A 15142-nucleotide genomic window follows, 5' to 3' on the forward strand; every position below is an offset into this window, starting at 1 on the left:
CAGTCCGTCGAAAGTTTGCGCGATGACGTGTACAGCACGTACGACGGGACTAGAAATAGGAAGTCCAATACACAGCAATGCAACCTTTCGCCGTGTAAATCCTTTCTGAGCATGCACCATACTTAGTCCGTCCAACTAGCCTACTCACGAGCGGATTGTCCGCTGAAACCAAAGTCTGACGGACAATATTACGGAAATTCCGAAATACTTAGTCCGCCAGACTGCATGCTGAAAAAGTCCGCTGAAGCCCACACACGAGCGGACTGTCCGCTGAAATGTGTTTCGGCGGACTAAGTTGGCCAGACAGTCCGCCCGTGTGTACGCGGCTTTAGTCACTATTTCTTCTAGGGAAGACCTGCACCACTTCTCAGCCAAATGCATTTGCCCGATACCTGCCAATCTCTATCCTCGTAACTGGCCTGGACATGCCCTCTGTTTAAAGGGGTCAAGGGAACGCCTGGAAAGAAAGCCGTAGCACCAAATTGCAACAATGTAGAGATTTTGTTCTCTTTTTTTTCTTTTCCGGCCCAAGCATTGATGAGGTGGATTTTACCCTCAACTGGCCATGTGACCAAAACTGTGAATGAAATGAAGATATGTAGAGACCTTACTAGGATATGCTTCTGGGCAATTTCGTTACATTGAGCAGGTGGTTTTGGTAGCAATCACAGCACAAAATAGCTTGATACTTTTGACAGAGAGAAGGCAAATATTGATTTCAGTGGGATATTTGAATGAGTGTAACTCCAGCCCAAACTTCTTTTTTTTTTATTAATTTTGTATATCAGATCAAATGGTAAAGATTAGAACCCTTGTTGGGTTTTACTTCTATATGGAACTCTGAGGTTTTCCCGCACCTACTGCCACAATTGCAATGGCTTTCGTATACAGGAAGTGAGTGAAAGCTTGCAACAGGGACCAACCATCACCAGGCCTGACTATATTCTGTTAGCTGATTGTTAAAACCAGTTTCTGAAAATGATGACTTTTGTTTTCAATGCTGGGTAACCTGCTGCTGGTTGTTTTTGGTGCAAGATTCCTGATGCTAAGAACTACCATGCATAGTGTAGTGTATTGACTTCTAGTGATCAGCTCAGGCATGTTCGGGATCATAGTCCCAGCCCACTTGAGCAATCCTGCCAGTAAACTGTCACTGCAAACTGCCAATCCTAATTAGTGAGGCATTTTCCGGTCTGTGCAGCTGTGGATTGGGAAATGCCTAACTCCCTATGATTGGTGGTGTACAGTGTCGGCTTCTTGGCGGGATTGCTCAGGTGGGTTGGGACTACGATCCCAAACATGCCTGAGCCAATCGCTAGACTAAGGACTCGCACCATGTCTGGTCAATGTCAATGTGGGCTCGATGAAGGGGGTGTAGAACACAATTGTTTACTGTGTGTCCTGTTCATACCGTACATGTATGGTGCGGTGTAAAAATGCAGCATATGTGCATTTCTAAACACCACAACTCGCTACATATCACTGCAGTGTGCTGTGGTGCGTAACTGCATTGCCACAACGCTTCCCACCGCCCCTGTACATCCCACATCAGCTTGCACATGTTTTAACTTGCGGATTGGTGTGAACAAACTCTAAAAGCACTCCTACCACTTATCCTTCTTCAACATGAAAAAGTAACCATAATCTAGCAAGCTGGTTATGCTTTACCTTGCGCCCCCCTTTACCACCACTGCTAAGAGCGATGCTCTTCCATTGTTTCCCAATTGTACTCCTACATTTTCACTTTGTCACAATTTCTTTACAAACAGCCATGCCAACTCATTTTGCAGAGGCATGGTCCATTAATTGTCACTGTCAGGAAACCCACCCAGAGATATGTCATGATGTCAGGAGGTGGCTGCAAAGAGGCCATGGAAAAGCAGCATATAATACAAATCACAAAAAAAGGCTAAAACAGTATATTTTTAATGGCCCATGGCCCCATGTTATAGCGTTTCCCATCAGAAAGCTGTGGCTCTCAGACTAGGAAATGCACCTTTTACGTTGTACATCCCCAGGGGCCCATGTGCACGAGACCTATCTATAGGCGTGTCTTCACAGGTAGTACATGGGGGCCCCCCCCCACAGTGCCCAGCTCCCCATGCCCTTTTGACAATTACTTGTGTAGCTCTAACCCCCGAAGGAGCTGCTGGTTATTTTTGGGCTTACCGTTACCTTTTCGTTCTCCTTGTGACACGTCAGTCTCAAGTTACTGGGCCATCTACCATGGGACATGACCTAGACAATAGATCCAGTTAAATGGATTTTAACTTGGGATCAGAGGGTTGGGAAGGAAAGTTCAGGTACTCTCAATGTCAGTCTATAAACGTTAAGGAACTTGCTTTGACTGCATCCAGAGAATAGCCATTCGCAGCTAGATGAGCACTCAGGTTGGACAGCCCTTCTCTCACAAGGCCTAGCAGCCAACATGGTGCTTACTCAGAAACAAAGTCTTAATCACCGACGTTGTTGCAGAATACGTAGGGAAACTAAGCAGTAGGATACCTGGATCTTTCCACCCACTTGGCGATATCCCCAAGACCGGATTCTCTCGGTTACTTCAGCCCTTCCAGGCTCTTGTTAAGAAAACCAACCTCACACATGGTATTCTTCTAAAGAGTCCTCCCTTGGAATGCTCGAAGCACACTGGGTCTCTCCCGGACCAGAGACAACACCCATCCACCTTGGAATCCTTCCTCAGTTCCCTTGCCTTGGACTAGCCAGCCCCGAGGCATCAAAGTTGGGTGGAACTGCACCCCAGGCCATAGCCTTCCCGGGAGCTGGTCAGGAGGACCAGGACCATATACTCAGCACAGCATACTGGACCAGAACCCAGAACCACGTGACGTCCGTGTCTTAAATACCCTCTCCCAGAGGGCACAGCGGGGGGGCCACTCCCACTGACCTGATTCCTAGAGGGAATAATTTAAGAGCCTAACCAAACCATAGTTCCACGCCTGCCACCAGAGACAGTGCCCCCTGTGGCCAGGCTGAACATCTCACAGTCCAGTCAGACTGACACCGAAGCCAAATTTAGTCAAAGGCCCAATCCAAACTGTAGTTTGGGTAAAGCTTTAACTTTGAAAACGTAGCGCGTGCTCTTCAGGAGCCCAACGCTACACTTGCCAATTAGCCATGTTGTAATTTTGCAAGCTTTAATGCGAACTCCATTGAGGTCTTGAAATTTTCCAATGAGCTCAGGGACACGAATCAAATTCGGCACATACGCCCGTTACTAAATAGCACTTAGTCTAGCTCCTAAATTGAGCCTTACACTAATTCATCCCTAAATTATGAACTACTTTCCTGCTGTATACACCTTTTGTCGTGAGCACACATAGCCACCGCACCAATACCAAGCAGTCTCGCACCTTAACCATGCAGTGCTGTAAATAACTTGATCTGTGGAAATTATGTCAGTTATGTTTAGCGACCCTTTAACACTTAGCCTGGCACCGCTTCTAAGAGTGAAAGTTGGCTTTATATAAGAGACTTGTCTTTTACCAGCTGTAAGAATTTTCCAAAAAAATCTGAAAAATGCTACAGGATGGATCCTCTCTTACCAGAAAATGGAAAATAAATCTTTTTATGCAAATTAATTGCTTAATTTTCCTATTTTGCCCCAGTCTCTGGCAGCTCCCAAATATCTGGCAGAGACCAGTGGCCCACCTGCATATGCAACATTTATTTTATTCACTTGCAGCACACAAGAGGGGCAGAGGGAGGCCATTCATAGGTGATTAAACTCTGTTTTAATGATGGACAAAAAAAAAAACGTTTAAAGCCTTGAACACAGTTTTGCAACTATGCCATGTGTTCGCAAAGCTGTAAGTGTCTTGCTGCTACTTGGCATATCGAGGTGAATTTGCTTTAGTTTTTTTTAAAGACATATTGAACCTTAATTTGGTGATAAATGTTAACCGATATCTCCTTATTTATATTATCAAAGGAAAGATCCTAAAATGGTTTGAGATATAAAACTTTTTAACTGTATATTTTTTGATATTACTATGAGCAACCTCCAAAACACAACCCAAAATAAATGGTCCTTCTCCTTGCATGCATTGGGATACTACAATTGTATGCATTATTTGTTGTTTTTACCTGTAGTAGGGCCTAGAAGAAATAGTGCCCATTCTGCCTTCAGAGAGGGCCATTATGCCTCGTTTCCACTGATCGGATCAGTTTGGGTTGGTTCGGTATGGTACGCTATTTTGAGTGTTTCCATTATGAAAGCGACCCATACAACTGAACCATACCACACCATTCAGGATCCTGCTTCAGATGTGGGGTCATAGAAAATGGTACGATACGGTTAGGGTGTCGCTACTGGCATCACATGATACATTCCACTGATTGGCGGACAGAAAAAACGTCAATGCTCACGTCAAAGGCATTTTTTCTAAACCCCGTATGGCACCTGGCGGTCCGACTTGCAGTGGAAACGCTCACCTGAAAAGGACGAACCATTGTAACCCTTCCAAACTGCCCCTCTGATCCTGTGATTGGGATCCCGCCCTACCATCTTCTGATTGTCATTCTGATGGGGAGGCGTTGGCCAAAGCTTGATCACAGTGATGGGGCTAGGGGTGAGCTCAAGCATGTTTGGATCCTAGTCCCGATCCTGCCAGGTGGCTGTCACTGTACTTTGCTGATCATAAGTGGTGGAGGCATTTCCTCATCACAGCCGTACATATACACACCCTATTAGGATCTGAACCCAGCCTGAGCTCAATCTATTGCATGCCCACCGCACTGAAATGCATGGAACAAATTCCCTAACTTTTATTTTGTCCCCCCCCCCCCCCCATGCGTGGAGGTGGCATTAAGAATGTGCGTCTGCCAAAGAGCAGCGCGTTTTGCCTGTGGGTTGGGAACGTGCGCATTTTTTTTTCACACCTACTAATGTGACTGGGCGCAAACTCGTGTCTTTTCCGCATTCCTACTCCTTGCATGTAGGGCAACCCATTCATTTCAGTGGGCTGCCCTATGTGCAAGAAATGACCCTCCTTGAAAAAACGTGCTGCACCTTGCCGCGTGGTGCTGCGGCACCATCTGATGAGGGCCCTTTCACACTTAACGCAGTGGGATGCATTTTGAACTGCAAGCCAACTGCATAGACAGTCCAAAATCCAGGCTATCCTATGGGCATCGTTCACACCATTGCAGTGCAGTGAAAAAAAAGTGCAGCATGCTGCATTTTTGCACATTGCAAAATGCACACAAACGCACTGCAACACATCACAGTGCACATAGAAGCCCAAGCAAAGGAAGGAGTAAGTGACCCCGCAGGATAAATGCGGATAGAAAAAACGCGTGTCAACTGCATGTGAAACGCGCGTGAAATGCATGCATAGGTACAAGGAAAAAACTGCACAGTTAGTTTCTGGTGTGAATGGGCCCTTAGATGTGCAGGAAAAACGCACCCATTAGCAGATACGTGGAGGTGCCATTAATGATTGCTGCATGTCTGCTGAAGGGCAATGCATGTCGGGGAAAGCGCGTTACCCAAAAATGTGTGAACCTACCCTAAGCGGTTGACCTACCTTATTGTATTTAAAATATCATAATTTTTCAAATCTGCATTGCTAACTCTGAATAAATATATAATAATAAAAAAAAGCCTGTGAATTGCATGCAACCCTGGTAAATTATGAGCAACTGTAGTGTTTGTTTTTTATTTGGGCCGCAGCCAGGAATATTTTAGGAGTTGGTGTAGGATTACTGTAATGGTAATGATTTTGTCAGTCCTCTCAGACGTGCAGCAACCCCCCCCATAGGTGTCACTTGACCATGTGTTAGAGCACATAAAAAGAAGGCCTGTGTAATTAGGTAACCAATGACACCGCCAGCCAGGCAATTGTCACTTGTGTTCCCATCCCGCCCCCATCCCACCTCCAGCTGCCTGTACTCGAGTCATCATCAACAGTATGAGCCCTTTACACACTACTGAGCACATTGCCTGCTCTGTTTATATTCAGGGATCATGGGTAAGACATCAGAACATCCAGCATGTCTAGCATTATGATGGTAGTAAGGGGCTGATGGGTGAAAGATTATGAATCCAGCACGAGGGCACAGCCAGGAGAGGGAGGGAGGGGAGGGGGTTGGCTGCTGCTGCTTTTGTTGTTGTGCAGAGGAGGGTCCGTGAGCTTTAGCAACAGATTCCATGTGACCAGATCCATCTACATGTCTGTCTGCTCCCTGATTGGTTCATACAGAATATCCCTCTTCCTGTTCGCAGTGTTTATGATAGAGACATGGCTTGGCTTTGTGTTGGCTGAAGTTAATCATCCCAGCAACCTGAGGTCTTGGCCTGCCTTCCAATTGGATGCATGTGGCTTAGAAAGTTAACCATTTGTTAGCAGTCCTTTAAGTAAATCGCTTGCATTTTCCCCCCGTCAGTCTATACATGCTGTATGTGTACTGCAGTAGCTGGCGTGCTGCCCCATCTGCTGTGACATCTGAAGTCACTTGGAAAGTGTTTTCTGGAGGTTTCAGGAGAGCAGCACACGACCTACCGTCAGCACATGTCTGTCGTCACATTATCACGGGCCAACGTCACTTCTGCATTACAGGTTTGTGCAATAACTGTCCCATCGATCCGGGATTTACAAGTGTGGGTCACTTTTTATGGCTTTTCCCCTTCAAATGTACTGGCTGCATAATAATGTGTGTGCTTCATAGCTTGATGAACTCAATTTTACTATATATTGCTCTTTGGGATGGGCTTAGAAAGAATATAAAATGAACGGCAACAATAATTGGAATTTATTTTCTTTTTTCTTTTTTTGTTTTTTAAGGAAACCTGTTTTTATTATATAGGATTTGTATAAGATCAGCAGGTTGTGTAGCACTTTACAAAATAAAGAGCGACATTACAATACAATTCACTACTGGAGGATTAGGAGGGTTGTGTTCGTGAGAGTTTACAATCTAAAGGATTATTGGTTATTTACTATTCTGAAGTCCTTCAAGGTAATATTTTGTGTTTATGTGCCAAGATAAAACGGTAGTAAACTCTTTTTTTAATTTTTTTTATTTAATTATATCTACAATAAGGCTTACCTGTATTTACAGTAAATATCTCCTAAACATGCACCGTTTAGGAGATATTTACCTTAATGGCAGTAGGTGACGTCACAGGCGCATGCACACTGCTCTCTGTGGACATTGAAAGCTGTGTGGTGGCATACATGCGGAAGTGGCATCAGGGCTCGGCTATTCAAACAGCCGAAGCCCACAAACCCAGAAGAAAGACCTGGTGAAGATCTAAACCCTGTCAGCGGTGACGGCTTACCAATGGAGGGCTTCGTTTTAAGGAAAGTCTGTTATAATGTGCTAGTATGTGATGCACACTAGCACATTATGATATTATCCTGCAGGGGCCCCTTTTTTTTTTTTTTTTTTTTGCACAGTTTACTAGTAAAGATCCTACAATGCGTCCTTAAAGTGTTCACCTTTTCATTTTTCTGAAAAGGTGAACCAATAGTATACAACCCTCCCTAACCAACCCACCCCCCAGGTCCTGCTGTATTTACCATGGGTGATGAATAGGGATGAGTTCCGGCGTGTTCGCACACTCCACGTGCAGAGCCCGCCAGGAAGTCGGCGCTGTGCTAATCACAGGCAGTGAGACGTTGCCCAATCTCTGCAGCCATGCATCGGGGCAATGTCTCACTGCCTGCGATTAGCGCAGCGCTGCGACAACTTCCTGGCGGGCTCTGCACGTGGAGTATGCGAACACTCCGGAGCTCATCCTTAGTGATGAACTGTCTCAATGCAGTCCAGGTTGCAGTCTGAAATTGCAACCCTCGCTCTTTTCCCACTTCCAAGACCAGAGCGTTTCTGATTCCTCAGTGCCGGTGTAACAACATATATTCGGTGACCTATCGCAGTTTGCTACGGAAGGGACGTTCCGTCGCCGCCATCTTGGTCACACACACTCGTCCACAGTAAGGATACACTAAGAAGGGGGAAAGCGGACATGTTGTTACACTCACCGGAGTTTTGCATTTTACACTTATTTATAACAGTAAAGTCAGTTTATATAGTGAAATACAGGACTTGGAACTCCGTGTGATTAGTTCGATCTTGAATTTTAAAAGCGGCGAAATTCTGTCAGATCAGCAAATCTGTGCGATGAGCAGGGTTGCCGCTGCTTTTTAAAATTCAAGATCTAAGTAGTCAGACGGAGTTCTAAGTCCTGTATTTTACTATATAAACTGACTTTACTTTTATAAATAAGTGTAAAATGCAAAACTCTGGTGGGTGTAACAACATGTCTGCTTTCTCCCTTCTTAGTGTAGCCTTATATGGACGAGTGTGGGGTGTAGCAAGATGACGGCGTCAGAACGTCACTTCCGTAGCAAACTGCGATGGGTCGCCCAATATGTCGTTACACAGAGCATTACTCTGATCCAACCCAGAAGCACTGCAGATAGAAGAGTGAGGATTTCAACTCTACTGACTGCTACACTTCGTTGTGTTCGCACAGCCCACATGCAGAGCCCGCCAGAAGGCGCTGCGCTAATCGCAGGCAGTGAGACCTTGTCCCAATCTCTGCAGCCGCGCATCGGGACAATGTCTCCCTGCCTGTGATTAGCACAGTGCAGTGCCGACCTCCTAGCAGCCTCTGCACATGGGGTTTGCAAACACGCCGAAGCTCATACTTACTCAGCACCCACAATAGTAAGTACAGCGGGGAGGGTGTATGGCGCTAGCTCACCTTTTTCATTGAGAATGTGAATTAAAGTGGTTGTAAAGCCTCAGGGTTTTTCACATGAATGCATTAGGGCAGGGGTCTCCAAACTTTCCAAACAAAGGGCCAGTTTATGGGCCATTGTTAGTAGAAAATGTCCTGGTGTCCAGTGGGAGTACACCATGCAAAATCTTTGTTGTCAGTGGGAGGACTAGTTCTCCATTGTTGGTGTCAATAAAAGGAATAGTGCCCCATCATTGGTGTCAATAGAAGGAATTGTGCCCCATCAGTGTCAATGGAAGGAGTTGTGCCCCATCCTTGGTGTCAATGGAAAGAATTGTGCCCCATCATTGGTGTCAATGGAAGGAATTGTGCCCCATTTTTGGTGTCGGTGGAGGAAATAGTGCCCCAAGGGTCAAATAAAGGCAAAGGGCCGCATCCGGCTCCAGAGACAGTTATTAGACCCCAGCATTGGGGTGAAAAACCTTCCGTGGTTCCACCCCCCCCCCCCCTCCGTGCCCCCTTTCTCTTACCTGAGCCTGATCCGATCCAGCGATGTGCACAAGCGCAGCGGCTCCAGCTGCTGTCTCTCTCCTCATTGGACAGGTTGATGGCAGCAGGAGCCATTGGCTCCCACTGCTGTAAATAAAATCCAGTGACACGGGAGCAGGGGGTGTTTTGAGGCCTGCTGCCTGTGTCAATGGACGCAGCAGCGGGACTCAGTAGCGAGTCCGCACTGATGCCCCTAGGAAAAGCAGCTTTCCCTGGGGGCACCCGATGAAAAGGAGGGGTCTGGAGTGCTAGCAGGGCACCCCAGAAGAAGAGGATCGGGGCTACTCTGTGCAAAATGATTGCACAGAGCAGGTAAGTATAGGCAAGTTTTGTTATTTTTTTAATAAAAAAAGAAACCGAGTTTACAACCCCTTTTTAAACTTGCAACAGAGAACTGGAAATGTAAATTTTTGTGTGTTCCTAATTCTCAGACTCGTGGTCAGCCAAAACAATTAGTCGTAGAATTAGGCTCTTTTTACATCTAGTGACAGCAGAGTGTCATGACTTTGAGGGCATTTTTGGAGTACCCCATTTATTTGAATGGGCTGCTCTCTGCTTCAGAAATGCGCCAAAGTAGTTTCTATAGCTTTTTTTGGAGCAAACTTTGAAAATTGTGTTTGTGAGCGTTTTGTCACATAACAAAACACCAGTTTCTTTTGCATGTTTGGGGTGCTGTTAAAGAGGAAGTAAACTTCCATCTTTACGTTTTTCCTATAGGTAAGCCTGTAATGAGACTTGCCTTTTAGTGTAAATATCTCCGAAACATGCATCATTTAGGAGATATTTATTGTGCATGCAGCCAGTGAAATCGCTGGCGTATGCGGTCTGTAGGAACGGCTGCCTATGCCATTTCTTCAGAGACCTGTGCCAAAACCGGTGGGAGTGACGTCATTGCGGCTCCGGCTGGTCACAGATCCGGAAGTCCGTGAAGCAAGACGTGTGAAGATGGAAGCTGCCTCCAGCGATGGGTTTTGAGGTAAGTTTCACATAATGTGCTCGAATGCTATGCATACTAGCACATTATGCCTTTACCTTGCAGGTAAGAGAAAAAAAGTGCAGCGGTTTACAACCGCTTTAACAGTAATGGTATCCAAATATGCATTGCAGGTTTTTGGTGATTTTATACCCCTTCCAGAATCAAATCTAGAATGCCAAAATGTGAACAGGGCCTTATTGCCACGTTAACAGATGCATAATAATGCGGCTAAAGTTAATCTGGGTGTCTAAGGCAGGCCATCCATTATGCAGCTTTTCTTACCTTCAACCCGAGGAGCCCTCCCGACCTGCAGAATACAATGATCACTGCTGCCATGTTGGTTTTAATGAAGTCTTTTGATAGATTGGCTTCTGTACAACCAGTTTACATATAGATGGATCCAAATTCTCCTGGTTCCTGCTGAATATGCCACATTTTGATCCGTCTACTTCTGGCTTAAGTTTCACAAACAATTCTGCTCTAGTCGCAATAAAGATGGCATTTATTAGTGTATTTGCTTGAAGTTTAGATCTTCTTACTGGCATCTTACTTTAGTCGCATCTTACTTTAGTCGCCAATTTTCCCAGAGCTCTCTCATGGCTGTGCTGATTCCTGTGGCACTATTTGGTACATGTCCCTTCTTCCTTTAGATTGTAAGCTGTTATAGACTTATGTATTGTTTCCCATGTTTTTTGTACAGCGTTGCAGAAGCTGTTGTCACTATATAAATAATAATCCATATTATTGGTTGCTATGGGTTGCACTAACAATCTCTTATTCATGTGTTCCTTATTCTTAAATGCTTATTCTTGGATATAGTAGTCCATAGCAACCAATCAAAATGCAGAGGTCAGCTTAGTACAGGATGAACTTTGATTGGTTGCTGCACATAAGAGCCCATTAATTATTGAGTCACATATGATGAGGGTTATGTGTGCAAATGGTCACAAAATGATGACGCTTTCACTTAACACCTTGTTCATGGCATCTGCTGACAAAGTAGACTTGTATTAAGGGTTAAAATGGTTTCACGTTAAGCCACGAAAGCCCTGAGCCGGCATAAAGTGCACATTTTTTTATTGGCATCTTACATAAACAATTCGCAGGGCTTGTTTTTTGATTACTTGAGTGGAGAGTGAAAGAGGAATAATAGAGAAAAAATAAATAAAAAAAGCCCAAAAAAAAAAAACCCCCATAGTACTGTGAGAAGCCCTATAGGGAGCCGCTGGGACATGTTGCCATGCCAACAGGTTCAGGAGCCTGCCAGCCAGCTTGTCAATGGGCAATACTAAGAGGGAGCGTCCAAATGCAGCCTGCTAGCTGCAATGTGATTGGTCACACCTCTGTTGTCTTTGTGTAGAGCAAAGCATGCTGGGTAAGACCCAGAGTGAATGCTCAGTTTGTCTCAAGGCTGCAGTGAGGTAATGCTTTTGAATCTTTTGGGATTACGAGCTTGAACCTCTTAAAAAAAAAAAAAAAAAAAAAAAGACTGCAGTGTGTAGCATATTTTTCCCATTTTCTGAGTTTCCTAAGCCAGCACATCTATACTACTTTTGTAAGCAAGGCAGGCATAGAGATGTTAGAATGCAGGGCAGGAGGAGGTGAGCACATTTTTTAGTGAGGTGTGGAGTCGCATCCCTAATTTAGCTTTACAATGCTGTTTTTTTGTCCATGTTTTTCTATACATGGCCCTCTAAATCATATTAACCAGTGAACGTCCAGTCATCAGCTCGTTTTGTTGTTTTGCAGCCACATGCCGACAACGAAGGTATGAATGGGCTCCGTCGTATTTTTATTGTGGTAGAACGGGCAATGCGAAAACAGCTGTATCGTGATTGACGCCATGTGCTTTTTTCTTTTTTTTTTTTCCCAACCACCTCACCTTAAAATGCATGCTTGCATCATACTGTAATTTATTGAAAAGTGACCTCATCCTTCCTAAGAGCTGTACCATGTGTCATCGGTAAAGCCTTCGATTATTGTATATTTCAAAAGCGTAACTCGTGCTTCGAATACACCCAAGATTGATTCGTTGCGTCTTTTTTATTTTTTATTTTTTTTATTTTTTTTACAGATGCTTGTAAGACAGTCCGAAACGTCAATGTTGCATGTATGCATGCCGGATTTAGCGTTACACTTGATTAATACCATCTTAGCATAAGACGTAGGTAACGTGTTAAAATGGAATGTGTATTTTTACTAGACGCAATAAGTTCTGATCCAGTGTTTCTCCTTCAGTTGTCTAGAAATGGCGGCAGTCTGCATTGTGTTCTGTTCTAAAACAGCCTGGCCGTTTGGTTCTGTACAGCTTCTACGACTTACATTTTTTAAATAACCTGCGTAGACTGGAAAAGGCGCTGCCTTTAGATGGACTCTTGGCCGATTCACTTTTCTTTCTAGTGATTTGTAGCCTTGTTTTGCTTTAGTGAAAAGAAATGTATAAAAGCTGCTCTGGATTAACTCTCTCGTGAACATGGGGTGTCCAAGTAACCGTTTTCTTATGGAGAACATTGTATACTTCATGTCTGTGTAAATTAGATGTGTAAGCTGAGAGTAACTCGCTTGTAGTAAATACGTATAGGTTTGTGTTCTAGTACTAGGTTGGCAGTTCTGTGTCTTGCTTACCACACTTCACTTCTTTTGAAGGTCTTGCCTTCATACGGAGTTGAGTACTGCCGATACTTTTTTACTTGTACGAACAGTTACATTTTGAGGACAAGCTTTCGGGGTATGCCGCTTTCTTCCAAGATCCAAGCAGTACTTGGATCCTAGAAGAAGAAGGCATACCCCAATAGCTTGTCCTGAAAATTTACTGGTGTTGCAAATAAAAGTATCAGGCAAGACCTTCAGAATACGAACTGTGGTAAGCAAGACACAGACAGTACTCAACTGTGTTGTTGCAAGTGCAGTAATTCGACTACAATTTCCTTCATCGTGAGAAAATTCAGGAAGCCAGTCCAGCAAAGGAGCAAAGACAGAGTGATAAAGCTTCGATCAGCCTTCATTGTGAAATGTCCTTCTATGAAGAACAGACCCAGCCCTGGGCCAATCTAATCCTGAAAAGATGTACTGTCTATAGCCTGTTGACAAAATGTGCCAAAATAAGTTTGTAGTTAATGGTGGGCCTTTTGACATGAAGGGTTACAAAAAGAAAAAAAATAGTTCCAATTCCCTTATAGCCAAGTTGCTGTTGAATGGGCACTGGTTCCATGTGTGTTGCTTGCTAGATCCCACTACAGAGTTTCAGATAGCTCCTAATAGGAAGCACCATTCCTTCCCACTGACACCAACAATGAGGCACCATTCCTTCACACTTACACTATTTCCTCTACTGACACCAGTGATGACAACACTACCCCCCGACACCAGTGATAAGGCACTATTCCTACTACTGACACCAACGATGAGGCACCCTTCCTTCCCACTGATACCAATGATGAGGCACTATTTCTCCCACTGATACCAAGGATGAAACACTATTCCTTCCACGGGCACCAGTGACAGGGCACTATTTCTCCTACTGACAGCAGTGATGGGGCACTGTTCCTTCCACTGACACCCATGATGAGACGCTATACCTCACACTGGCACCAGTGATGGGGCACTCTTCCTCCCACTGATACCAACAATGGGGCACTATTCCCCCCCCCCACACTGACACCAGTGATGGGGCACTATTCCCCCCCCCACTGACACGAGTGATGGGGCACTATCCCCCCCCCACTGACACGAGTGATGGGGCACTATTCCCCCCCACTGACACGAGTGATGGGGCACTATTCCCCCCCACTGACACGAGTGATGGGGCACTATTCCCCCACCCCCCCACTGACACGAGTGATGGGGCACTATTCCCCCACCCCCCACTGACACGAGTGATGGGGCACTATCCCCCCCACTAACACGAGTGATGGGGCACTATTCCCCCACCCCCCACTGACACGAGTGATGGGGCACTATCCCCCCCCCCACTGACACAAGTGATGGGGCACTATCCCCCCCCACTGACACGAGTGATGGGGCACTATCCCCCCCCCCACTGACACGAGTGATGGGGCACTATCCCCCCCCCCCACTGACACGAGTGATGGGGCACTATCCCCCCCCACTGACGCGAGTGATGGGGCACTATCCCCCCCACTGACACGAGTGATGGGGCACTATCCCCCCCCCACTGACACGAGTGATGGGGCACTATCCCCCCCACTGACACGAGTGATGGGGCACTATCCCCCCCACTGACACGAGTGATGGGGCACTATCCCCCCCCCACTGACACGAGTGATGGGGCACTATCCCCCCCCCCACGAGTGATGGGGCACTATCCCCCCCCCACGAGTGATGGGGCACTATTCCCCCCCCCCCCACGAGTGATGGGGCACTATTCCCCCCCCCCCACGAGTGATGGGGCACTATTCCCCCCCCCCCCCCCCCCACGAGTGATGGGGCACTATCCCCCCCCCCCCACTGACACGAGTGATGGGGCACTATTCCCCCCCCCCACTGACACGGGTAATGGGGCACTATTCCCACTGACACGGGTGATGGGGCAATATTCCCCCCCCCACTGACACGAGTGATGGGGCTCTATTCCCCCCCCCCCCACTGATGCCAATAATGAATAGCTCTTCCTCCCACTGATACAAATACAAAAGATGGGACACTGTTCCTCCTACTAACCCCAGGTGCAAGCCGGAGTCACACTTTAATCCCAATGATCAACAATTTCTCCTGCTGCTGGCCACAGTCCAGCCCCCCCAAAGCCTGAAGGACAATAATCTGGCCCTTTGCTAAGAAAGTTTGGAGACTCCTGAGCTAGGTTCTAGTCTGTGAGTTAAAAAAAATGTCACCTAGGTGGTGTTGCAGTACTTGTAGTGCTTTTCTTTTCTTAACCATAGCTTTTGTAGTATATG

The 15142-nt window shown here is 45.9% G+C and overlaps 1 protein-coding gene across 3 annotated transcripts in view; it reads left to right on the forward strand.

The window, feature by feature from the left end:
• STOX2 (storkhead box 2) overlaps positions 1 to 15142 on the forward strand; it is a 281677-nt gene that overhangs the window by 188211 nt on the left and 78324 nt on the right. Inside the window, exon 1 of one of the 3 annotated variants that reach the window (XM_077477289.1) lies at positions 6272 to 6578. The exons of the other annotated variants lie outside the window; for them this stretch is intronic. Coding sequence (XP_077333415.1) covers positions 6413 to 6578 — 166 coding nt within the window. The 5' untranslated portion in view covers positions 6272 to 6412. Of the gene's footprint in view, positions 1 to 6271; positions 6579 to 15142 lie in introns of those variants that run through there. 3 annotated transcript variants of the gene reach the window in all.

This window comes from Lithobates pipiens, unplaced genomic scaffold, assembly GCF_037356315.1.
Source record: "Lithobates pipiens isolate NorthernLeopardFrog02 unplaced genomic scaffold, aLitPip1_a1.2 Scaffold_13, whole genome shotgun sequence".
NCBI lineage: Eukaryota > Metazoa > Chordata > Amphibia > Anura > Ranidae > Lithobates > Lithobates pipiens.